This window comes from Gouania willdenowi, chromosome 9 (genome assembly GCF_900634775.1).
Source record: "Gouania willdenowi chromosome 9, fGouWil2.1, whole genome shotgun sequence".
Lineage (NCBI taxonomy): Eukaryota > Metazoa > Chordata > Actinopteri > Blenniiformes > Gobiesocidae > Gouania > Gouania willdenowi.
In genome coordinates, this window is record NC_041052.1 from 26,477,927 (window position 1) to 26,505,034 (window position 27,108).

The 27,108-nt window shown below is 38.1% G+C and overlaps 1 protein-coding gene across 1 annotated transcript; it reads right to left on the minus strand.

Moving 5' to 3' along the window:
- Positions 1–249: 249 nt before the first annotated feature.
- Positions 250–15,263, minus strand: chmp7 (charged multivesicular body protein 7). The gene is made up of 10 exons (XM_028458212.1): positions 14,467–15,263; positions 9,804–9,978; positions 8,546–8,731; positions 8,329–8,462; positions 2,985–3,033; positions 2,800–2,919; positions 2,633–2,731; positions 2,494–2,551; positions 2,216–2,406; positions 250–664 (listed from the first exon to the last, which is right to left on the minus strand). Exons 1-9 carry the CDS (start codon positions 14,721–14,723, stop codon positions 2,240–2,242), a joined length of 1,245 nt encoding a protein of 414 aa, XP_028314013.1. The 5' UTR covers positions 14,724–15,263; the 3' UTR covers positions 250–664; positions 2,216–2,239.
- Between the last annotated feature and the right edge of the window lie 11,845 nt (positions 15,264–27,108).

The following is a 27,108-nucleotide window of genomic DNA, read 5'->3' on the forward strand; positions in this document are numbered from 1 at the left end:
GAAAAGATGCAAAGCATCTGTGTTGGTGTAATTTTATATGTCAGACTCCAGGGGTCGCCTTGTGTCACAGAATCACTATTATGCTATCCACTGTCAACCTTATGATCTTGTCAAACAAGCTTACTAAATATACTAAAGTGCAACAGTAATTAGCGTGCATTGGTTAGGACTTTTCCACTAGACGTGAAATATCTGCATGTCTGACAAAGGGCCTAAACCCTCACTATTGAACTCACAATTAGACCAAAAGTCAGTAAAATACACTTTATTTTGTGAAACATTGGCTCCCAATTGGTAGTTCTGTCCTTACATATTAATCACACTGATAATAAACTGTCACTCATCACTTAAAGTTCAGAAGGTCACTTAGCACAGGAAACATCCAGCACCATGCCACAAATCACAAATATATCTTTACTTTAAAAAATGTACAAAATACATGCATTAATGGTTCAGATTTAGATTTGACGGCAAAAAGGGGGGAAATCAAACAAAGGGAAACACCTTTTTATGTATTTTTGACATGCTTTTAGGTGTAAAGGATTTCCTTTGTAGTGTTTTTTTCTTCTTCATGCTGCATTTTAAAACTTGCAGCTGCTTGTGTGTTGTTACTGAGTGAGCTCCAGTGTCCAAGCTGGTGACATGGCTTTCTTATGCTGAAGGTCTACAAAAGAAGTGCAAGGTTAGATGCCAAAATAAGGCAAGGCAAGGCAAATTTATTTATATAGCGCATTTCATACTCAAGGCAACTCAATGTGCTTTACATGATAAAACATTCAATTGTTTAAAATCAATAAGAACATTTAAATCAATAAGAACATTTAAAATCATCAGTAAAATCAATTAAAATCATCAGTAAAATCATCATTACATCAACAACATGACAAAAAATCTCTCTCTCAGTCATATGCAGTAGAGAAAAAAAGTGCCTTTAACTTTGATTTAAAAATGTTCACATTGGATGCTGACTTCAGCTCCGCTGGCAGTTTGTTCCACTTCTTTGCAGCATAACAACTAAAAGCAGCATCACCATGTTTACTGTGAACTCTGGGCTCCACTATCTGATCTGTGTCCATAGATCTGAGAGACCTGCTGGGTTCATACCTGACTAACATGTCACTGATGTATTCTGGACCAAACCCATTCACAGATTTATACACCAGCAGCAGAACTTTAAAGTCTATTCTGAGGCTGACTGGGAGCCAGTGTAAAGACTTTAAAACTGGAGTAATGTGCTCTGACCTCTTTGTTCTGGTTAAGACCCGAGCTGCAGCGTTCTGAACCAGCTGTAGCTGTTTGATGCTCTTTTGGGGGATTCCTGTCAGAAGACCATTACAATAGTCCAGTCTGCTGGAGATAAAAGCATGGACCAGTTTCTCCTGGTCTTTCTGAGCCATTAAACCTTTCACTCTGGAGATGTTCTTTAGGTGGTAGAAGGCTGTTTTTGTGATAGATTTGATCTGACTGCTGAATGTAAGATCTGAGTCAATCAGAACACCAAGGTTTTTGACTTGGTCTTTAGCTTTTAAAGATCGAGACTCAAGATACTTACTGACAGCAGTCCTCTTTTCCTTGTTACCAAAGACAATCACCTCCGTCTTGTCATGGTTTAGTTGAAGGAAGTTTTCACTCATCCAGCAGTTTACTTTTTCTAAACAGTCACACAACACCTCAATGGGACCATGGTCATCTGGGTTCAGTGATAGATATAGTTGTGTGTCATCTGCATAGCTCTGATAATCAACCTTACAGTTCTGTAAAATTTGTCCTAAAGGAAGCATATAAAGGTTAAACAGAAGGGGTCCAAGAACAGATCCCTGAGGAACCCCACAGGACATTGGTAATCTGTCAGATTCAAAGTTTCCAATGCTTACAAAATAGCTTCGCTCCTCCAAGTATGACTTAAACCATTGCATTACTTTTCCATTTAGTCCAACCCATGTTTGCAATCTGTGCAACAAAATTGTATGATCTACAGTGTCAAATGCAGCACTTAGATCCAACAGAATGAGAACAGATACTTTTCCTGAATCAGTGTTCAACCTTATGTCATTGATCACTTTGATAAGAGCAGTTTCAGTGCTGTGATGAGAACGAAAACCTGACTGAAATTTATCAAATATATATCAAAATAACTGTGTCATGGTAATACAACTTTTAGGACTTAAAGTTGACCCAGTGTTGGCCCAGTACAGGGAACTACTAACATACTAACCTGAATCTGTGAGCATCAGCTGACTCAGCTTGCCTCCAACTGCTCATCTGTAACCTGCTGGTCTCTGTGTGGGACGGCGGGCAGGAAACTCAAGTCGTTTGACGGGACTTCAGGTAAGTCTAAGCTGTAATCAGACTTTGATTCCAGCAGCAATGCTTTCAATTCATTCTCCAACTCATCCACGTCTTCATCTACAAAGAAAAAAAAAAAACCAAATGTTAATAGCTCATTAATATTCCTGAGAGAAGTCACTGCTTATTATCTGGGGTGTTACATACCTGCACTGGTCACACCACTAGATAAGGTTTGGTTCACCTCGTCCTGAGTGTCACATAGCTGTTGATCAGAAAACCCAGGTTCAGTATAGCACTCCACTAGCAGGAACCAATGACCGTGTATGACCTTCTGAACACAAACCTCCTGAATTTGGTCCACCAGGCTCTCCGCTCGCTCCACGGTGACGTCCTTCAGAGACAGCCTCAGAGCTGCCACTCCAGCCTGGTACGCCTGAACGACCTGCAGACAGGTTCAGCACAGACTTTAGGGATTTGGGACAACAAAGCTTTGCTCTTACAAAGTCTCACCATCTTATCAGTCTGGGACTGATTGATTTGATCCAGTATAGCTCTGATAGACTCCAGTTTAGCAAACAAAGTGTCAGCTCTCTTTTCGACTCTTTTTCGACCTTTCAAGCATCTGAGCGCCTTTAGGATGAAGGAAAAAAGTAAGCAGCTGAACTCAAATGATTACACTCTTGATGAATAATAACCTGGGACTTTTTCCCTTCCCGCAGCAGAACTCTGGCTTCTTCTTGGCACCTGCACAAAAACATAGAAGGCAGAACCTACTGTATATTACAGAAGAAAGTAAAAGGAAATATTAGTGAGCGTTATTCCTCTGCTGGTATTTACTAGCCAACAAGCAAGCCTGCACAAAGTATTCTCTACATTAAGGAGCCTGGAAGAACCACACACTGTCCTGACTCCATAGAACTGAACTGGATCTTCTCTCCAATTATTAAGCAGATTATTTAGAATTCATTTATCATATATTTACATTATGAATTTAGATGTATATTAGGATGCCATGTGACAAAGTGGATGAGTAGATACATCACATGGTCACTTATTGTTGTCATATATTATTTTGCAGATTTATTAATTTAGCTATAACTTTCATAACATTGCAAACACTATAACAGGTTTGTTTGTGTCAGCATTAAGTTATAGTTTACATCAAAGCATTGTAATTTAAAGCAACACGGAGTTTATTAAAACAACTTTATTTAGTCTTTGTTTATTCACTATCCTTTTGATGTACACATACACACGTAGTGGTTAGTCGACCAAAAAACAAACAAAAAAAAAACAGAGAATGAATGAGCAGGTGCAGAGAAGGACGATGAGAAAGAAAAAGAGAGACAAATATTTTGTTTTGGCATTTTGTTGTGCTGATTGTCATTAAAACACAGACAGTTTATGATATGAACCTTATTCATGCTGAACAAGGATTGATTTAACAGTGGATGCTTGTTTCAAGCCTGTCTTAATTTGTTCCCTCTCTGCTCAGTTTTTTTTTGCAGCCCGCACTCATACAGCCGTTGCTGGACATAGAATCATGTTTAGGCATGAAATACATTATATTGAAAATTAATCCTTATTACCTATATAAGTGCATTTCATTTTGTTTTTATGGGATTGAAACTGATACTATTGCTGGTCGACCAATGAAATATCTTGGTCGGCCACGACGGCATCGACCAATCAGTCGACGAAACGACCAAAGTTGGCAGCCCTAATACTCACGTGTTTGTTTTTGTTTAGTGTGCAGGACCATCATTTCCTGCCTTATCAGAGTTGGTGATGTCACCAGAGACAACTCTGGGCCAGACCAACTGAAGGGGTTTCTCTTCTTGATTGATATTTTCTTTGCTAATGTGTAAGGATTATTTAGCAAGTAGATTGATATAATTTGTTTATTTAAGTAATTTACTTGTGTAAATGAGTTAATGCTAATTTCAGAGTTTAGTATCTTTGTTTTGTAATTAAGGGAAGTTTCACCCTGTAATTGGCCATGCTTTAAGAGGCCATGCTACTACAAACATGTGCCTGCCATGCACCAAGAGGTTGATGCTTTGGGATGCCATTTTAAGAATGCGTGTTGTTTTAAAAAAAACACTGTAAATAAAAGCTCACTAAAGGCAAAAAAAAAAAAAAACTTCTACCACCATTCTTGACACTTTGGCTGGACTACTCTACATGCCACTTCCTTATAAGAAGAATAACACTGTTTAGCAGTTATTAAAAGGGCTGTTTTTAAAAATTCACTTTATAATGGTTTTGCTACAGTAATATGCATTCCTTTAGCCCTCATTCAGTGGGCCAAAGTTGTAAAAGTTTTATTTCCTCCCTCCCTTGCAATTCCACATTTTGTAAAAAGTCAGCTCCAAATGAGCAAGTTTGATTTTTGCCCCCTTATGACTCATAAGGGGAAACTCCTCCTCCTGACGGTCCCCCTTCCTCCAACTATATAAGAATGTGAAATCTTACCTCACAGGTAAAACAAACTTGGAGAAGGCAGATTAATCTCTTTATGTTCAGTATATACACTGAACAAAAATATAAAACACAACACTTTTGTTTTTGCTCCCAAGATCTAAAACATTTTCTTTATATACAAAAGACATATTTCTCTCAAATATTGTTCACAAATCTTTCTAAAACTGTGTTAGTGAGCACTTCTCCTTTGCAGAGATAAGCCATCCCACCTCACAGGTGTGGCATTTCAAGATGCTGATTAGACAGCATGATTATTGCACAGGTGTGCCTTAGGTTGGGCACAATAAAAGGCCACTCTAAAAATGTTCAGTTTAATCACAGCACAATGCCACAGATTTAAGAGAGCGTTCAATTGGGATGCTGACTGCGGGAATGTATACTGGAGCTGTTGCCCATGAATTGAATGTTCATTTCTCTACCAAAAGCCGTCTCCAAAGGCGTTTCAGAGAATTTGGCAGTACATCCAACTGGCCTCACAACCGCAGACCACGTGTGACCACACCAGCCCAGGACCTCCACATCCAGCATGTTCACCTCCATGATCATCTGAGACCAGCCACCAGGACAGCTGCTGTAACAATCGGTTTGTATAACCAAAGAAATTCTGCACAAACGGTCTCAGGGAAGCTCATCTAGATGCTCGCAGTCATCATTGGGGTCTCGACCTGACTGCAGTTCGTCATCGTAACTGACTTGAGTGGGCAAATGTTCACATTTAATATGGTCCGGCCAGTTGGAGAGGTGTTCTCATCACGGATGAATCCCGATTTTCACTGTTCAGGGCAGATAGCCTACAGCTTGTGTGGCGTCGTGTGGGTGAACGGTTTGCTGATGTCAACGTTGTGGATCGAATGGCCCATGGTGGCGGTGGGGTTATGGTATAGGCAGGCGTATGTTATAGAACAACAAACACAGGTGCGTTTTATTGATGGCATTTTGACAAATTACTATCACCTTAAATGAACTGTTTCTGTGGTCAGAAGAGGTGAAGAGGACAAGAAAAAAATGTAGCAGCTTCTGTGAGTGTTTACAAAAACTGACAGTTTACTTCCCTGTGGTGCAGCGCTAGTGTTCACAATCAGTTTCACTTTTAGCATCCGATACATCCTTTTCAATCGCAGATTCACCAATGAACGTATGGATCACGAACGCGGAGCTTCGTTTACACCTATTGAACAACGTATGAAGAAATGAAAGACAAGAAAAGAGGCAACATCAGTGCTGCTAAAAAAGAGAGAGAGAGAAAGGCTGGCAGACAATAGCCGACCGCCTCTATGCGTAAGTAGCCAAACATGTAGAATTAGAAAAGTGAACTGCTATAGTTACGGTAGGAGGTGGAGTTGATCTTTTCTCGAAGTCACTGATTATGAGATGTACAGTATATTTATTATTTATCCCATGTTGTGTTCTGTTTATAAAGAACAAACATGTCTGGGCAGAGAAGACCCTGCAACAGGTTAAAACGAGACAAACATATTCTGCAGTCTGGTAAGATACTTTATTGTTATGGAAGCATATCTGTAACATAATTCAATTTAAAATGGAATAACAAAAATGTTTTTTTCATTTTCAGAATATAGCTGCATTTTTTAACTCGCAAATAAAATTTACAATAAATAATCCAAACTGTATTTTCATTTTCTTCTTCAAGGTTGCTCATTTAGTAACTTAATGAAAATGATAAAGGAAATTACATTTAAGTAATAATTTTCAAAAGATGGCTCAGCACATAGGTACCAAAATTAAATTTGAAATGGAAAATTAAAATGCATTAGCAGAAAGGCTAATGCATTGATTTCTTTTTCTTCTTCAACACTGCTCATTTTGTGACACAACTAAAGAAAACAAAGAGGTTAGTGCATTTTCGTTTTCATGCTCCACCCTCCGCAGAAAGCGTGACATAATTCAATTTGACTTCTCAAATCCCACACGGCACAGCAGAGTTACACCGGTGGCCACTCTTCTTCGGGGTCTGTTGGGCTTACCAGCACCAAACATGGCACTCCTTGACGCTATTGTGCAATCCTTGGTGGAATTCTATATATACGTATATTAATATAATTGGTATATGTGTCAGGACCAACGTCCCGTTAATGTGATGCAGAAGTTGGCCAACTGTAGTTCTGTGTCGAGGGAACGCATCGCTATGCGATTGGTCACCTTACCGCTAGGGCAGTGCTTCTCAATTATTTTCTGATACTGAAAAAAAAATTAAATAAACTCAATAAAGTTCAGCAGGCAGCAAATGCACCGTAGCCATACTGAATTTGAAGCGGGTTGCCTAGCTAAGTTAGCATCATCAGCCGATTTCAAATGCCTGCGTTGAGAGAGCATTTTCATAGGTGACCCTGCTGAAGGATGGCACCATAAATCGCATGGGATTACGGCTCCTTTCCAACCTCATGAATGAGCGCTCTGGCATGAGCAGAAACAGAAGGACGTCTGCCACTTACACTGTTGGGGAGGTTTGATTCTCATTGTTCAAGTTAATGGAAAGATGCTGATTCTGCATGATTTTTATGTCACCTTAACTTATTTGCACTGGAACTGATTTTGGTAACTGTAGCCCACAAATACCATAGCATTTGTTCATTGAATTGACAACTAGTTGTTCATGGTCTTGTGTGTTCGGAATCTCAATCAGCTGCTGTACATCTTTCAGTGCCACAGGTGTGGCGGCGAGGAGAAAAAAAGAGGGGCGAGAGGGAGAGATGCTCTGTATGTGCATATTTTGATTTGTTTTAAATTGTTTTGCATGTAGTCCTCATACAGGTAATTTGTGATGTAAATAACGAAATTCGCGAGGCCTACACAGCTTAAAAGTGCACCTTTTTTACGTGCAGTTGGCATTATTACTAATGTGGGCCAGAAGCTAAGATGCCAGAGGTTAATTTTGCAATTTGTGTAGCCTATGGTTGATTTACTGCGCTCTTGTTGGTTGCAATTTGCAAAAACCTATTTATCTATCATTTATATGTGGTTATTTGATGTAGATATGAAGCTCTGGGTGTGTTTTCTATTTCATGTGCTATAATTTTGTGGGTTTACACGGGTGTCTGGCAACTTTGTGGTTTTGGCTGGTTTTATTGGAATGGGCGGGTTTAAAGATGTGATTGGGCTGGAAATTGTCAGTCTGATCTGGCAACACTTTTGAACACGCTCCAATAAGCAGCAGCAGAAAAAGCGGGCACAAGCTGTCTTGGCTGAAGTTATGGAAACTTTTTTTAAATGAAAAAGTGAAAAAGGCATGTTTTTGGATTGGAGTTTTTTGCTCTCTTCAGGGTCAGTGTTTTGGACGTGTTTGTCAGGCAGCTTTTTCAGAGCCAACGACTTCTTCTAAAAGAAATCAAGGTTGTCAAAAGATTGTTCTTTAAACCACTGAGACATGATGAAATGGTGCTTTTAATCATTTTTCAGATGTACTTAAAATTCTTAAAAACAAATGACTTTGTTTGGACATCTGACCCTTCATCTGTATGTGTATTTGGACCCAATAACCACCTGGCATTTAAAAAAAATAAAGAGTAACTTCTCCCCGTCATGTTGTGTTCATACCGGTCTGCCTCCATCATCAGCTTCTCCATCTTCTCTCCCAGTAGCTTCTTACTGTGCTGCAGCTGGTAGATACCTACATCCACGTCGCTAACTGGAGACACTCGCTCCTGCCCTGGATGGCAGAACTTCACAACCTGCAGCAAAAAAACAGCACATATCTAATTACACCAACTTCCTAAATCATGAGATATTGATACACAAGCAAGCTGCAGTTTACCTTCTCTCCTTCGTGCACTGACACAAAGACTTGTTTCTCCCTCTGCAGCTGCAGGAGAGCCATGCACAATGTGCTCTCATCAGCACAGACCTCAGAAGAAAGGCAAACAAGCTCTGGGAACGACACAATGGAGCTGCTCGAAAACTCACTCTCTCTGTAGGCTCGAAGTAACTCAGCTGCTTTCTCCTGGCAAACAAACGCCATGAAATCAAAGAATTAGAGCTGCAACTAACAATTATATTCACAATCAATTAATCAATTCATCTGTCTTTTTTTAAAAACAGTTTATCTGTAACGCACATTTATGCTCTGTTGTCAGATTAAATTGAAATAAAAGTATCTCTCACGCACAAATAAACGCTCGCACACGCAAGTCACACACAAACGCTCGTGGTGCGCGCATACACAAACACTCTGCGCATGCCGCACACACAAAGTTCTGCAGGTGAAGCAAACGGCTCTGCATCACGGTCAGTGACATAAATCCCACGACGCAACAAATCAATAATGAAATTCATTGCCAACGCTTTTAATAGTCTATTTTTATCGATTCATTGTTACAGCCTTACAAAGAATCATTTACCATTCAACCTAAAATAATAACCATTACTTTACAGAGTGTAAAAAAAACTACTTTTAAATACTGCAGCACTAATTGACAACAAAAAAATAATTATTTTAATCGATCTTGAATCGATTTCATTGAAATTTTCCAAAATCAATTCATAGGTGCTGAAATCGATTTTTCTTTTTACTCTAACCCAATAGTCCCGCACTATAGTCTGGCATTAGCAAAGTCGACTACTGTGCCTACTCAACGCCAGAGTGCATTCAATTCAGTGTAAACATGGCAGACGAAGCTCTGCTGGTTAACACGCTCCAACTTAAGTCATAAGTTTGTGATTAATCGATTCAAAACCTTATTATTCGAAATCGAATCAATTCAGGAAATAGGCCATAATACCCAGCTCTCAACAAGAGATAACAACGGTACATGAGAAAATATTTTCTTGGATTTTTTTTTTTAAACCAAAGCATGATCACTTTTTTGTTGTATTCGTGGAGTACATTATAAAGAAAGACATTCCAGCTGATTTGTAAAGGAACAAATGAAAAAGAGGCAAATGAACCTAAAGCAATGAAGAGATGGAAAATGAACTCTTGTAACATATTTGTTGTCTCACTGTAAAAACTGGACCCTATAGTGACCGAATAACTCACCAAATTAAAGCCAAAATAAGCAGTAATTTGGACTGACCTTTACTAATTCAATGACCACAAAAGGCTCGTTCAAAGCCACAAAGTTGCTGCTGCCCATGAAGTTGGAGAAGGTCCACTTCAGAGGCTTCAACAGCAGCTGGCTGACACCCCAGGATATCCAGCCATAGTCCACGTTGGCTGCAAACTCAGACTTCTTCTGGATGCTTCCACATCTGCAGTGAGGTACAAAAAGACATTTTAAGTTGTTGCACATAACATACTGGGGGGTGTGATGTCCCAAATTGTTAAAGAGGAAGAAGTGTGACAATAAAGTGATTATCATCCTCTTTAATAGTGCAGATGCAGCCATAGCTTTACAAAGTTTGGATAAAAGTGTCCACACTTTAATCCAAATAAATAAAATACTTTTTTTTTCTTTTTTTAAAAGAAACCTTAAAAAAAACGGTGTTTTAATGAAAGTGTGCACATGGTTTGACATTTTATTTTATTCATTTTATATATATATATATATATATATATATAAAACCCTATAAAATATAAATACTCTTATGTTTTTATTTATTTCCTTAAAACCTTTTATTTCAGACCTTTTACCTGCTGAAAGGAGTTGTTGCTGTTTTTCATCATTCTACATTCAAACAACTATAATAAAGGATTCTTATTCTTACTTGATGATGTCTATTACATCACACTGAATAAATCAGATGGTATACTGATTATTTAATCAATAAATCAGTATACCAGCTTGCTATTTCAATATTATGAGTGCATGGAGCGTATTTCAATTTTAAACAAGCACATAACAATAATAATAATAATAATAATAATAATAATAATAATAATAATAAATTTAATTTATAATGCACTTTTCATTCCAAGGAATCTCAAAGTGCTACATTTAAAAACACAATAAAACTACACAAGATTTAACGCTTAAAAGCCTTCCTAAATAAATATCTTTAGTTCAGCTTTAAACAAGTCCAGACTCTGCACTCCTCTGAGCTCCACAGGGAGGCTATCCCAGAGCCGGGGCGTAATTGAACAAAAGGCTCTATCCCTCATGGTTCAGAGCTTAGTGGAGGGGAGCTGGAGGAGCTGGCTGCTGGATGATCTAAGGGTGCGAGTGGAGCTTTGGAAAGGGTTGAGATCTTGTAGGTATGATGGACCATGGCCGCTGATACATTTATGGGTGAGAAGGAGAGTTTTGTATTGAATACGAAAAGAGATTGGGAGCCAGTGGAGGGAGTATAGAATGGGAGTGATATGCTCATACTTGTGTACTTGCATTAGGATTCTTGCGGCACTGTTCTGAATATACTGTAGTCTTTGAATGTTTTTGGAGGTGATCCCAGTAAAAAGTCCATTGCAGTAATCCAGTCTTGAGGAGACAAAGGCATGAACAAGTTTTTCAGCGTCAGAGAGGGTGAGGAGTGAACAAACCTTGGAGATATTTCGGAGGTGGTAGAACAAGGTCTTAGAGAGGTTTTTTATGTGGTCGTCGAAGGTGAGTTGTTGATCAAACCTGACGCCAAGGTTGGTTATGGAGGAGGAAAAAGCAATGACCTGGCCATCAAAGGGGAGCTGAGTTATGGAGGAGTCGGTGATCTGGTGAGGGGTGCCAACAAGTAGTGCCTCAGTTTTACTACTGTTGAGCTGGAGGAAGTTGTTGCTCATCCATGCCTTTATCTCCTCAAGACAAGCAGCAACACATGAAAGGGCCGTGGAGAAGTTGGGGGCAGTTCTGAAGTACAGCTGTGTGTCATCAGCATAGCAATAAAACGACAAGTTGTGTCTGCTGATGACGCGACTGAGTGGAAGCATGTATGTTATAAAAAGAACAGGGCCCAGGACTGATCCCTGAGGAACACCGCACGTAACAGGGAGGGATCTTGACTTGCAGGCTCCCAGCGAAACACATTCGGTCCTGTCAGAGAGGTAAGATCTAAACCATTCCAGGGCACTGCCTGACAGACCGACAGTATTGCGGAGACGGTCGAGGGTTTTTGAGTGTTGGATGGATGATGGCAGCCTTTAATGCAGATTGGATTTGAGCAGTTTGAAGAGACAGATTGACAAATTGAGTGATGATTGGACTGACTATCAGGATTAGTGCCTTCAATAAAACTGTTGGAATGGGGTTGATGATACATGTTGAAGCTTTCATTCCCTGCAGGATTTCCTCAATGTGCTTGTGCCGGACCTCCGTGAACATTGGGAGGGATGAAGGGCTCCCAGGTGAAGAGTCGAGAACAGGAGGAAACACAGAAGAAAAACACGTCAGGGAGGAGCGGGTCTTACTGACTTTAGCTCTAAAAAAGTCAATAAAGTGGTTGCATTGCTCCTCTGTTGCTTCCTTATTAGGGGACATTTGTGGCTTCAGCAAAGAGTTAATTGTTGAAAAGAGGTGCTTGGAGCCCCCCACATTTTTACTGATAAGGTTGGAGTAGAATTTAGAGTGCATATCCTTCAAAGATTTGGCGTAAGCCCGCTGATGATCACGAAAAGCGAGCTTATGCACAGTGAATCCAGTATGTCTGTATCGGCCGGCCGTTTTTATGCTGTGCAGTTTCTTAGTGAACCAGGTTGCTGAACTTTCAAAACTGACCTCGCGTGTCCTCATGGGGGCGTGGAGATCAAGAACAGCACTATGGGAAGTATTATAGTGCATCACTAGTTCATCTACTGTTTCAAGAATAGAGCAGAGGGTATGTTGAATGTCCTTGCTCAAATGGCCGAATCAATCTGTTTCCAGTTCCGGAAAGATATATGCCGCTTAGGTCTCACAGCAGGCAGTGAAAAAGTGAAGGCCATTGATACCACCAAATGGTCAGACACCAGTGACGTGCTGTGACCACTAGGGTTGGGTAGGCACGTTGCAAATCGAGACCACCAATGAAAATTTCATACGTTTCTGCTGGCAAGTGTTAATTCAATTCAAATCAATTTTATTTGCATAAAACAATTTAAAAACAAAGTCATCTCAATGCGCTTATCAAAATATCAAAATCATAATGAGAAAGAAAAAACCCAACAAGATCCACATGAACAAGCATTTAGCCATCTAACACAATCAACATCGTAAAACACCATTAAAGAAACATAAACAATTATTTAATATAGCCTCCATACTCAAGATTTATCTCATGACATGGCAGCGCATCCGTTGTTTGTGTTGGAAACAACTTGGAACAGCCTCAGTGAGGCGCATCCACAAAGCCAATCCTTCCTTTTGTACCATTCACTGTGAAAAGTATGAAACATTTTCTGACCTTATCATTGCTGAAAGTCTGGTAACTCAGGGTCTCCCATCAATTTAAAAGCTGTCATTTTTCCTCAAAAAAAGTTTCTCTATCATCTCTGGTGCTGTCATCCTGCCTGTAGTGTTATCCCGCCCACTCGCTAGAGAACGTAGCAGCAGCGGTCACATGGCATCAATTCTCTAATGTACTGTGAACTTACTTATAGCATTTAACATAGCACGGTTACGTCCAAAGGCAGCTCTCTACACTGCCTTTAGATGTAAATGGTTGTCATCCTGGGGACCTGACTGCGCACGCGCAAACACGTAAAAACACGTAATGGGAACGGACGCAGAGGAGCAACATGCCTTTGGGAGGGGGCGTGGCCTCCCTCTGCCTTACAGCGGAGTGAGACTGTGCAGCTGTTCTAGGAAATAGCGCTGTTTAGTAATTTGAGCTATGAAACGCACAAAATGCGGACACTTTCAAACTTATAGGTACTGTAGGCTATTGGAAATGGAAAAATAAATAATTTATAACTATATTATAATTAAAACAAATAATCAAAATATCAATTTACCTTTGGGTAGGCACTACCTACCTTACCTACCCTGATGGCACGTCACTGTCAGACACATATGAACCAATTATTGAGCCAATTGCAAATTGTTTATAATAATAATAATAATAATAATAATAATAATAATAATAAACTGATTATTTATATTCAATTTAGAAGCTAAAACCTTCACATTCCAGGTGTGTTTGGAACCACTGCAATATTCTAAAGCAATTATGGTCTATTTATTACAAGCATAAAAGCATTAGGATGAGATAAATGTCTGTAGGAGATAGTCCAACAGTCCACTGTCCTGTACCAGGGAAGAATGAGGAGAAAAGGGGAAGGAACACAGAGAGGGACAGACAGGTAGCAGAGACTATCTAAATAATAAATAAAATAAAATAAAAGTATTTTTTCAAAAATAAACAACTTAAAACGTACTATTCCAAATTATTATGCACAACAGAGTTTCAAGTCGGGCATCCGGGTAAGTTGTGACGTTTCTGCCTAGCAACGCCACAGTCGCCATATTTGTTTGGAGGTAAAACAACCTTAACAACATATTAAAACCTGATGTAACAGAAAAAGTTTCACAATGCAGAAGAGCTGTTGTGCGTTTGGCTGTTAGTCCAATATAAAAAATAATACAGATATAATTTCCCAAAAGAACAAAAAAAGCTAGCTTTCCTTCAAAGAAAAGTCGAAATGTCCCTGGCCTTTTCTGGTAGTGTTTCTTGATAGTTGATAGTATACCATACCGGGATAAAACAAAAAAAATCACTGTTTTTGTCATCGGATAAACATTTCAAGATGGCGTCCGTTTATTTACTACCGCTAAAGTCATCTGTGACGTAAACCGATTGAGAGAGAGAGAAGAACAGGGACAGGTTTGAACTCACTTGTACATGGACTGTAGGACTTGCTGTAGACCCAGCGGGACTCTCCCCTTCCTCCTGAAGCTGTTGTTCAGCTCCAGCAGACTGACGCACACGGAGCCGCGCTTCCTGCACCTCTGGATAACCTGAGCCGACCAGAACTCCATCTTATCGTCCCAGTCCATGGTGTTTACGTTCCGGTTGCCCTTAAAGTCGGAGAACAAAAAGTCCATCCGCTCGTCGTCATCCCACTCGGGAGGCAGCGACACCTCGGTGGACATTTCCAACACCTCAGTATGTCCGTCAGTGAAGCTCTGACAATGACCAGAAAACCCAAACACGCCAGGATTAGCTTAGTGGGCCTCCGACAAACACACGTTGCCTCTCAAAAGTTGACCTCATACTTGCTGACACAAACTCTCACTGCTCGATCCTTTCAACGCATGCGCGTAGAGTACGATAACTCAATTCCCTCCAAGGTTGCGTCCGAATAGTTCTTCCTATCTCCTTTCCTATCCACTGTTCCTTCACCGGAAGTGTTTAAGTGGCGGCCGTAATAAAGAGCGTCCGCGTTCTCTTTAAGCTCAGGAAAAGAGGCTCAATGCTTCCTTTATAATCTCCTTTAGCCTAGGAAACACTAATGTATCCTTTAGCAAAGGAGACGAGATGACCCACAAATCCTTGCGGTGCCAACATTTAAAGGGAAACGCACGAAGACCGACGAGTAACGGAGATCATGTAAGTTACCGGTGCAATAAGATGCCTTGAACAACTTTAAATAAATAATCATTCTCCACTCTTTTCAGCCACGTGACCAGTCCTCTACTGCGGTCAAGCCAGCCTCCACTCCGAAATCCTCGGTCATTCTAGCCGCCAGCCAATTTGCGGTGCCTGTTTATTGACGGTTTTACGGTAATGCAGTCGGAGGACGGACTTCAAAATAAAAGCAGAGACTCATAAAGGCAGTCTGCAATTTCACACGGATTCAATCAATCAGCCAGTCTGTTAATTGATTGATGAATTCATTAAGTGATTAGTTAAGTAATTGAGCATATAGGGAATTAATTTATTGATTATTTACAGAAATATTATTACCATTTTAATTCTGATCACATTGAAGCCTTAGAAGATAGAATAGAATAGAATCAACTTTATTGGCCATGTAATGTATGTTATACACACAAGGAATTTGACTTGGTGAACTGTGCTCTCACTAATAATGTAAACATTAAATAATAACAATGAACTAGAAAAAAATATAAACATAAATATAAACAGTAGTTAGTCTAATATGTGCAAAACTAAATAAAATAATATAACAAGATAATAATAATAATAATAATAATAATAATAATAATAATAATAATAATATAATAGTGCAGTAGTGTAGTGATGAGTAGTGCAGGTGAACATTTAAATTAAATAGTATGTACATGAACATTCTCAGTGACAGATTGATCCAGGGTTGTTATGTTTAGTTCCAGGGTTATTACACAGAAACAGGTCAGATTGAGGCAATGACATTTCATCTGTGAGTATAACTGGTCCAACAAAAAAATAAACACAGTAGCTGGAGTTTCTGATGTGGAATTTCTAAATAAAAGCCCACTTCATAGTCAAATATTATCATAGATCCCTCAAGTTCAGATCCACATTAAGATGAAAGTCCCTGTTTTGACAAACTAACTTCAGTTCAGACTGATAATACTCCACCTCAGAGTTACAGTCAGAAAATTCCAGGCAAGTCAGATGTGGATTTTAAAATTACATCCTTCTAAAATGTGACATTTTTCTAATATTTCACTTTATTAAAAAAAAAAAAAAAAAAAAAAAAACTGTGATTCTACAGACTAATTTCACTTCAGACTGAAATTAAAAAATCTTAGCAAGTAAATCAGATTTGTCTAACAAGTTTCAAAATATAATGCCACACAAGATTTAAATATGGGACCAAGTAAATGTGATTTTGGATTACATTACATTTAAAGAAACTGCCCTGTTATTTCAGTCTAATTCCTGAATTAGACTGAATAAATATGAGACTTATTACAAATGATTTTTGAATTCATTTTGTATGTGTAGTTTCATATTTGAAACTTTGTACTACAACCCTGAAGTGGAATTAGACTGTAATAACAGGGTGTTTAAAAAAAAAAAAAAAATGAATTCAAAGTCATATGTAATAAGTCTCATATTTGAAACTTTGACATGCTTTTATTTTTAAACTACACGTCAGAATGTTTTGAAACTTATAGGGTCACACAATGAGGTCATGTACTGCAACCCTGAAGTGGAATTTGACTATAATAACAGGGCGTTTTCTTTAAAAATGAATCCAAAGTCTTATATAATAAGTCTCATATTTGTAACTTTGGTGAGCTTTTATTTTGAAACTACACATCAGAACTTGCTAGAATTATCTTAGCCATTGTGTTCATTTTTATGTTGGACTTTTTATTCACACAGATAAAATGTCATGGCCTCCATCTTCTAAGGCTTCAATGTGATCAGAATTGGGATGGTAAAATAATCAATAATCAATTATTTTACGCCTTAGGTGTTAAATTTATTAGTAACTCAGCCATGTCCAAATATTTCCACAATGGGCCGATGTGACTGTATGTTTTTTTTTCAACCAAGTAGCAGCACATCATACTTGTAGTGTTCATAGGACGGTGCTTTTATTTTGAAGTCCGTCCACAGACTGCATTACCGTACTGTCGTCAATAAACAGGCACCGCAAATTGGCTGGCGGCGAGAATGACCGAGGATTTCCGAGTGGAGGCTGGCTTGACCGCAGTAAACCACTGGCACTTGTAACACCCTAGAGGGGGGTATATGAGCTACCCAGTAAGGGCTTATGTACCTTTACCACAAGGTTCAGGTTTATTAATGCCATTTCATCCAACAATGTGGAATTAGAGAAAATACTTTTAAAATAAAAATTAATTAAATAAATAAATATAATAAAAATAATACAATTCTTTTGAACTTGATTTATTTTGTTGTATATAACTTTAGGACATCTGATTGTACAATGATTAATGAGTTGTCAGCGGAGAAATGAGGAATGGATTTTGGAGTACGAGCTAGCATGATGAAGTTAACGTAACAAAAACAACAATGAAGAAAGCAATTTTTGTGATAATGCTATGAATTTAGAGTGTATGTTTGAGATTTCTAAACAGCAAGCTTAAACATAAAGGTTACTTATGGATTGATTGTTTTAAGCTTTGTGTTTCTCTTAGCTGTAAATATCATGTATAAACTCGCTAATTATGATCATAGCAGAGGGAAAAGGAAGTTCGATTGAAAGCACACAGAATTTTATAATAGGCCAACAATGTTGAACATAAATTGTACTCGATTAAATGGGGAACTATACTTAATATTATAGACTCCTACTGTATTATACAAGTTATTATACTAATTATGTAATTTGGTTAGGGTGTAAGTGACCTACTGTAGGAGCACAGGGACCAGTGATGCCACATGACTGGTTTCCTATGATGGAGCATCGACAGACCATGGTGAGTTATGAAAACATGACAAGGTGTGTTTCAAATGTGTATTATACTGCAATATTACATAATAAATCATACTGAACATTTTATATGAATGACATTAGTAATCACACTTATTATATGTAATAATTTCAAGGATTACTACTGCTGTGATGCTGCATGGTGAAGCTAAAGGGTTTTAAACCTAACTCTTGGTTTGCTCCTTTTCATACAAATCTACTCACTTGCTTATCCCATTTAGCGAACTGGGGTCGGGTATTTGAACTGGTAGGGAGATAAATAAATACAACATTCAGGGTAGCAGATTCATCTTTATCACCTCTATCCAAGAACTAAAATCTAAAATTAGGTTTGTCCATTTTGTCAGATCACTTTGTATTACATCATTAATTTTACTGTCGTTAGCTTCATATAATGTAGTTCTCGCGTCACATAAATCCCTAAATATTTAATTTGTTCAGAATCCCATTTAAGTTTATATTTTCCCTGATTGGTTCAGCTGGACAATAATTAATACAGATTTAATTTATACCCTGATGTTTCTCCAAAATCTTTTAAGATGTTTAAAAGTTTATGGAGTGTTTGATCAGGGTTTTGAACATATGCTATTACATCCTCTCACATCTACAAAAAGACTTATTCTATGTTCTTCATTAGACACTATTATTCCTTTGAGCTCTATTGTTTGTCGCATGTACTGAGCCAGAGGCTCAATAAACAGGGCAAAGAGGGAGGGGCTTAAACAGCATCCCTGCCTGGTTCCCCTGAAGAGCTCAAAGCTGTCAGTCAAGTCACCGTTTATTTTGATTCTTGCCATTTACTTGTGGTATGGAGCTTGTATGCACTTAATAATATTATTATTGAATTCCTGTCTTTTCAGTAACAGCAAAAAGATAGTTCTAGCTGACTCTATGGGAAGCCTTTTCGGCATCAAGGCTTACTAAGACTGTTGAAAGATTTCGTTTTTTTAACCTCATTAATTATGTGTAAGGTACGTCGTATGTTGTCTTGGGCTTGGCGCCCCTTAATAAATCCAGTCTGGTCTTTGTAATCATCATTTAGGATGGAAATAGGGTGGTACGATTTACAATATTCATAATTTTTTCCCTTGTCACGGCAAATTTGCGGTTGACCTCATTTGGTGACATGAATTATGCTCTGTGTTGAATGATGCTGTCCAGTCAAAGCTTGATGATTTTATGTAGAAAAAGATTTATTATAAAACTAAATGAAAAGGAGTACAAAAAAAAGAGTCCCATCCTGTGGGAAGGAAAGGCGGCCAGAAACAACGCAGGATGGCCAAAAAGCTCCGGCCAGAGGAAAAAAAGCACTTTGCATGTTTTAAAGTATAATTGAATGAGTCCAACAATAAGGGAGTCAAGTCATCTTTAAATACCTGATACCATTCATTGGGGAAACCATCGCTCCCAGGGCTTTTATTGCTCTTCAATCTACTAATTGCCTTATCAAATTCTACTTTGGTAAAGGATCTAGTTAACATCTCATTCTCAATAGTTCCTATGGAGGGGAAGTCTAAATTAGTTCAATAATCTTCACTTTTGTTTTCACTTCCACTTGTTTCGGGTGATCATTCAAGGTTTTATAATAAGTTAGAAAAGTGTCTTTCGTTTTTACTAGATCGTAATTTAATTCTCTAGTAGAAAGGTCCCTGATATTATTAATTGAATTTCTCATTTGTTGTGATCTTAAACATCTTGCCAATAATTTTGTCGCCTGAATTATGAAAGGCTTGTTTTGTAAACCTCAATTTCTTTTCAATCTCTTCTTTTGTAAGGTCTTACAGTTGATTTCCTATATCTTTGATACATTCAGCCAACGATTCACTTTTATCTGTGCTGTTTTATTTACTGCTCTCTCAATTGTTCTTCTAATTTAACCTGATTTGATCTTTTCATTTCATGCATATGTGCTGTTCTTGATATCAATTTGCCTCTCATTACAGCTTTTAAAGTGTCCCATATAATTATTGATTCTATTTGGTCATCCTTGTTATCGGAGATGCGTTCTTGAATTTCCTTTTTTATTTCCTGCACAACCTTTTCATTGTTGAGAAAGCTGATATTCATCCTCCATGTTGTTTTCTTACTAGATTACTTAGATGAATAGCATTGTGATCTGAGATGTCTGCTATACTTACGCTGCAGTCTATGACACGGTGCCGATCAGTAGTATTCATCAGGAAAAAGTCGAGAGAACCTTATGAGCTGCTGAATAATGAGTATAGTCTCTTTCTAGATTGTGAGATCTCTCCACACATCAAACAGATCTGCTTCCTTTATTAATTTTTTAAGGTCTTTTGATTTATAACACATATTTTTTATGCTGGTTGAATCCTTAGCCTGAGTTCCAGTCACCTCCACTAATCAAAACTCCCTCACTGTTGGTAGTAATCTTATCAAATAGTAATTGAAAAAATCTCCGATCACCTTCTGGAGGTGCATATGTGTTCACTAAAACAACAATAGAGTTATCAATCCTGCCTTTAACAATTACATATCTACCATCTTTATCACAGTCTTCCTCTATCTAATCAAAATTAACTGAGTTAGATACAAGAGTGATTACTCCTCTCCTGCTATTTTTATTAGCACTCGAGAAAGAATTTCTATAGCCAAACTTTTGGAATTTATCATGCTCTTCGTTCTTGGAGGAAGATCACCTGTGCTTTACCCCTTTTTAGTTTAGTTAGTAACCTACTTCTCTTAATGGGGTTGAAAGGCCATTTACATTTAATGAGACAAATTTTAGTTCACCCAAGCCACTCATGTTTATTGAGCATAATGGAAGTAGACCCCGCTAACACACATGAACTAAAAACAAAAACTTCAAAAACAATACAAACACAACAATACCTGTGACTTCCATTCAGTGGGTAAATTGTCTGTCCCACCATGACCCCATTGGGAGGTCTAGGGCTAGTTCTCCAGAAAAAGGGGGGCCCTATGAAAGGCTTGAGAGGCGATGGAATCACCTCCATCCTTAATATCCAATGTTATAGCGCCATCTTCTGGTGCCGCCCCATCTAGTCAGTGAATGGAGGAAAGCTTAGTTTATGCCTCTTTGAAACTCCTTCAGTCTCTCTTTTGCCCTTTGTGCTGTTGCTGGTATGTGCTCCCTGGAAGTCTGACCCTCCCGCTGCCATCCATGTAACTTCTGGAACCAGGTTTCTGTGCCTTCTTCCATTGCAGCCGGCAGCTCCACCTCGAGTCCTCACGTCCGTAACTCCAGCGCAGCTTTGTGTGCGGTGCTGTATACTCTAACGCCGTCCTCCCAGTGAATATGCGTGTTTGTGTACGCCGTAGTGAGGTGGTATCTTGTCTCACTCTGTTGTTGTCTTGTTTCAGCTCGGTTTTGAGAACTACAATAGCCTGGAGCCCTTCTGTAGCTGGGTTGTTAGCATTAGCTTGCTGCTCTGCATTGCTAGCCTTTGGCAACAAGGCGTTTTTATCCCGTGTTTTCAGCATTTTCATTGATTTACAGCCTTCTTCCTTTCTTGTTTCACCTTTTGCGTGTTTAACCACCAAAATGAATGTACCAATTTCGGGTTTATGGTGGGAATTACTGTCAACCACCGGAGAGCGATCACCAAGCATGTATCGTCTCTACGCCATGACACCGGAAGTCTCCCAATGTCTATTTTTATATATGTATAAACATAATACATTCGTTTTCAATGTGTCCAGTCTGGATGTGGTGTTTTGTAATGAACGCTTTTTAAAGAAAATTAAAGAAAATTCAAGGCAATACATACTGTATACAATACATATTGACAAATGTTTTAACCAAATTAATTTTGGCCTTAATTAAAGAAAAACAAAAAGCTCAATAGAATTAAAAATTTGACTACTATAACATGTCTTTCAAAGAGTCCACCAGTGTCTCCAGTAAAGTCTTTAAAATGAGCTCTTCTTAATGTTAGTGATTTGTTAACAAGAGATTTGTTATTTAATGATAATATTTTGACACATCACTATGATTTTTTACTTCTTACTGAAATGTGGTTAAATGGCATCAGTAATACTATTCTCAATGAAAGTGCACCACAAGACTTTATTTATTTCATTAAGTGTCGTGCTTGCAGGAAAGGTGGTGTAGTTGCTGCCATCTTAAAGTCAATATTCAGTGCAAAGAAACAACATTTGGTGATTTTATATATATATAGTATGTCGTTCTTACTGAAGGGTGATTCAAGAGTTCTGTTTTTATTTGTTTATAGACCCACAACATATTCTGGAGAATTCATGGATGCGTTTGCTTGTATGCACTGAATACAACTTTTTATTAATAACAGGTGACTTTAATATTCATGTAGACAATAACATGGACGATACTGCCAAAGAACTATATGCTTTAATGGACACTTTTGGTCTTATACAACCCGTGACTGGTCCAACACACACTCAAGGTCACCTTTGGATCTGATTATCTCTAAAGGTGTTGTTATCTCTGCTGTTGATGTAAAACTTAGCTCGAACTGATTATTTCTGTGTCTTTTTTTACTTAGAGACTGTAGCATCTGTTCCCCCTACTTCTGTGCGTTTAAAGAAAAGGTACATAAATGACAACACGTGCACAGTTTATGGAAGCCATAGCTATGACACCAACATTGAGTGCTGAGACAGTGGATCATTTTTTGGATGAGTTTAATACAAAAGTCTGTAATGTCATAGATGTGGTGGCTCCAATCAAAACTAAGAGAAAACCAAACACACAGAAAACACCTTGGAGGAGGACTGAGATAATGCAGAATTTGAAATTTGATTGTAGAAGAGCTGAGCGTGAATGGAGATCAACAAAACTCCAAATTCATCTAGAACTATACAAAATGAGTCTGCAAAAATTCAAAGATGGCTTGTTCAAAGCAAGGCAGCAATATTTTTCTGAAATTATTGCTAAAAATGTCAACAATTCTCGCACATTGTTTTTTGTAATTGAAAAGCGCACTTAGCCCCTGAATTATTGTCAACTGGAAAATGCAATGAATTTGCTGTATATTTCAATGAACAAATACAATCAATAAGGTCAAACATCAGAATAAACCAGGAAAATAACAAAAAGCTTCAACCACTAAGGGATGAATCAACTACAATGTTAGTTTATTACAGTCAACCCAAAAACATTAGCGGAAACAGTTCAGCAGCTGAATCCATCAACGTGTTGCCTTGACACAATACCCTCAAACTTCTTTAAAGCTGTTGTAAAGTCAATTGTCACTGATTTGTGTCAGATAATTAACTGCTCATTCCAATCAGGCACCGCACCGAAATCCCTGAATGTAGCTGCTGTGAAACCTCTGTTAAAAAGAGAACACTGGATGCCTCTATACTGGCTAACTATAGACCACTCAGCAAGCTTTCATTCATAGCCAAGATCATTGAGAAGGTGGTCTTCAACCAACTGAGTTAATTCTGAACATTCAACTATTTGATAAACTTCAGTCCGGCTTTTGTTCTCATCAATGCACAGAAACTGCTCTTATCAAAGTGATTAATGACAAAAGGTTGAACACTGATTCAGCAAAAGTATCTGTTCTCATTCTATTTGATCTAAGTGTGGCATTTGACATTGTAGACCAGTGATTCCCAAACGGTGTGCCGCGGCACACTGGTGTACCGTGAGGCAAGTTCAGGTGTGCTGTGGGAATTTGTGACAACCATACTGTTAAGGCGATCTGCCTGAGTGCTCCGAGCACGGGGAGCACGGTGACATCATTTTTTGATGTTTATGTATTTAATTGCTAAAATAGTTAGTATTTAAAATATAGCAAATTTCTCTTTAATAAGATTCAGAATGGAAATATTTCATTTATGTATGAAAATAGTATAATATAAAAGTATTTCTGTTGAGAAATTAAATTAAAATTGAAATTGTAATATCTATAATTGATACAAACATAAAAAACGTTTCAGGTTATAAAAGTAGACCTAGTTTTCTGTTTGCTTAATGCCTAATTTTACAGATTACTTACCTGCATTGATTTAGTAAAAAAAAAGTTTAAAATGTACTTTTACCAAATTAAATGTACTGACCTGAAATTGTGTTTATTTGTACTTACCTTGTTTGGTGAAAAATTATGAACTTATTTACATCGTGTTTTATGTTCAAAGGTTTTTCATCTTTCTTGTCACTGAAAAGAATAAAAATAAAAACGAGTAAAACCCTGGTCAAATCCTTCGTTTTTCAAGTGTGGGAAGCCATGACGTTATAAAGACACTTGACACATACGTTATTATTGCAATATACTGTACAACTACACAAAAATATCTATATTTTAATTTACTACTTTGTAGGCACTCATTTCACAATACAGAGGTGAACTCTATACCTAAAAACAATTCTTAAAAAAAAACAATTATATATATTAAAAAAAAATGCAGTATTTTGCTGTTCAAACGGTTGTGCAGGCGAGAATTATAAAACTGTGACAAAGGCTGTAGGACAACTTTAAAACAGAGAAACAGCGAGAAAGAAAATGGAGCACTTTCTTGTATGGTCGCCCGTGATATTGTACATGATATGAGTGATAACGTGTTTTAAAGGCCATTTTCCACAATAGGTGTGCCTTCAGATTTTTACTTGTCCTTTGGTGTACCTTGGGCACAAAAAGTTTGGGAACCACTGTAGTAGACCATGCAATATTAATATTTGAATCTGACAGATTACCATTGTCCTGTGGGGTTCCTCAGGGCTCTGTTCTTGGACCCCTTCTGTTTAGCCATTATATGCTTCCTCTAGGACACATTTTACAGAACTATGCAGATGACACACAACTATATCTATCACTGAACCCATATGACTATGGTCCCATAGAGGTGTTGTGTGACTGCTTAGAAAAAGTAAACTGCTGGATGAGTGAAAACGTCCTTCAACTAAATCATGACAAAATAAAGGTGATGGTCTTTGGTAACAAGGAAAAGAGGACTGCTATCAGCAAGTATCTTGAGTCTCAATCTTTAAAAGCTAAAGACCAAGTCCAAAACCTTAGTGTTCTGATTGACTCAGATCTGACATTCAGCAGTCAGATGAAATCTATCACAAAAACAGCCTTCTACCACCTAAAGAACATCTCCAGAGTGAAAGATTGAATTACTCCGTAAGATCAGGAGACACTGGTTCATGTTTTTATCTCCAGCAGACTGGTTTATTGTAATGGTCTTCTAACAGGAATGCCCCAAAACAGCATCAAACAGCTACAGCTGGTTCAAAAAGCTGCAGCTCATGTCTTAACCAGAACAAAGAGGTCAGAGCACATTACTCCAGTTTTAAAGTCTTTACACTGGCTCCCAGTCAGCCTCAGAATAGACTTTAAAGTTCTGCTGCTGGTGTATAAATCTGTGAATGGGTTTGGTCCAGAATACATCAGTGACATGTTAGTCAGGTATGAACCCAGAAGGTCTCTCAGAAATATGGACACAGGTCAGACACTAGACACGTTGGTCACGATGATTCAACTATTTTCATACTATGTCCAACGTAAAGTCACAGTTTGATCCACTACAGAGTGAAACAAGCTGTCATATGCAGATGAGGATTGACCAGAAACTGTTCCCACACATATTTTAATGAGGCTCAACTCAGGTTGCTTTAAATAATTTATATTTAAAACTGCGTATTATGGAAGCCAATAGTTTTGTTTCACTGCAAACATCCCTCTGCGGCCATGTTATTTCCTCATATCTCCATTGCATCTAACTCGGTTGTGCTTTACAGTGATGATGATGATGATCAAGGAAAGATGTGACTCGGACAGAAGAATTCGGCCGATCCTCAGTCACACTGCAATAATCTGATCAATGATCTGATCAAATCAACCTGTTACAGGTACAGTATGTCGTTTATCAATGAAGGCATTTCAAATTAAAAGTGAGCTTTATCATTTTCACGGATTTCAATGACATTTACAAGCGTTGGGAAAACTCCATGTTTCTTTATTTCTAGACTGCCCAAGAAAATGACATCACCGCCTCCTTTCCTTCAACCCCCCCTTCATTCACAGACTACGCGGTTTTGCTCTACTTACACGCGGCGGGCGTGTCAGGAGTCTGGACCGCAGAATACATGTAGGAGAGAAACACATAACTGCTGGAACGCAAAAAATCACTTAAGTCCATATGGGAGAATAGACCCCCATAGCATTGCGAAAAAGTGGTAAGTTTGTTTGTCTCTACAAACAGGATGACACCGCACACACGCAGAGACACATTGCAGACGCACCTTTGTGCTGTGTTTTTACTCGAGCTACAGACTCACTAAAGTCTCCAACATTGAAGCATTCCTATTGTTTTCTCCATGAGACAGGCATGACTCAAATATAATGCCTGCCTGCACACATTTAAACATTGATTTAATAGTTCAGAAATAATTTTTTTGCCTTAATGAATTCAATTTTAAATAAATATATTATAATACTTTTATTATTAATGATTACTGAATAAATACAATAATATGAGGAAATGAAAAGCCTTTCAATCTGAGATTGAAAGGCACAAAATGTTCTTTTTGAAAAGCTCCTGCAGCCAAATCTTGCATTGCTATCAGTGTTAATTTTGTCAACTAAAGGTTTTCATCGACTACATTTTTTTAAAGTGACAATAACTAAACTATGACTAAAATTTCAAAATCAAATGTGGACGAAAAACATATTAAAATATTTTATATTTTTGTCAACTAATAAAAAAATAACTGTTATGTGACATTGGAAGAAATCCAATCAGATGTTGTCATCATGTGGTCTTATACATTGATCACATCAAATCTGTCTGCAAATATACAAACATTAATACCGTCAAGTATTCTGACCCGCTTGTTCCTTTTCAGGGTCGCGGTGGTCTTCTGGTGCTTATCGTCAGCTCTCATACGGCGTCGGGCATGGGTACACCCTGGACAGGGCGCCAGTCAATTTGCTGTAAAAATTAACACTGATTGCTGGTAAACTCATCAACTATTCAAGTGTATCACCATTGACAAACTATATGGCCACGGTAGAATGAGAAGTCTACACAAAACTCTTACAGCCGAGAATCAGCTGCCCTTGTGCCATTCCCATGACATCTCTTTAGTCATTGCGCTTGTTCCGATTTATTTAGCGTTAAATTTAAAAGCTTCCAGAATGAAAAGACAG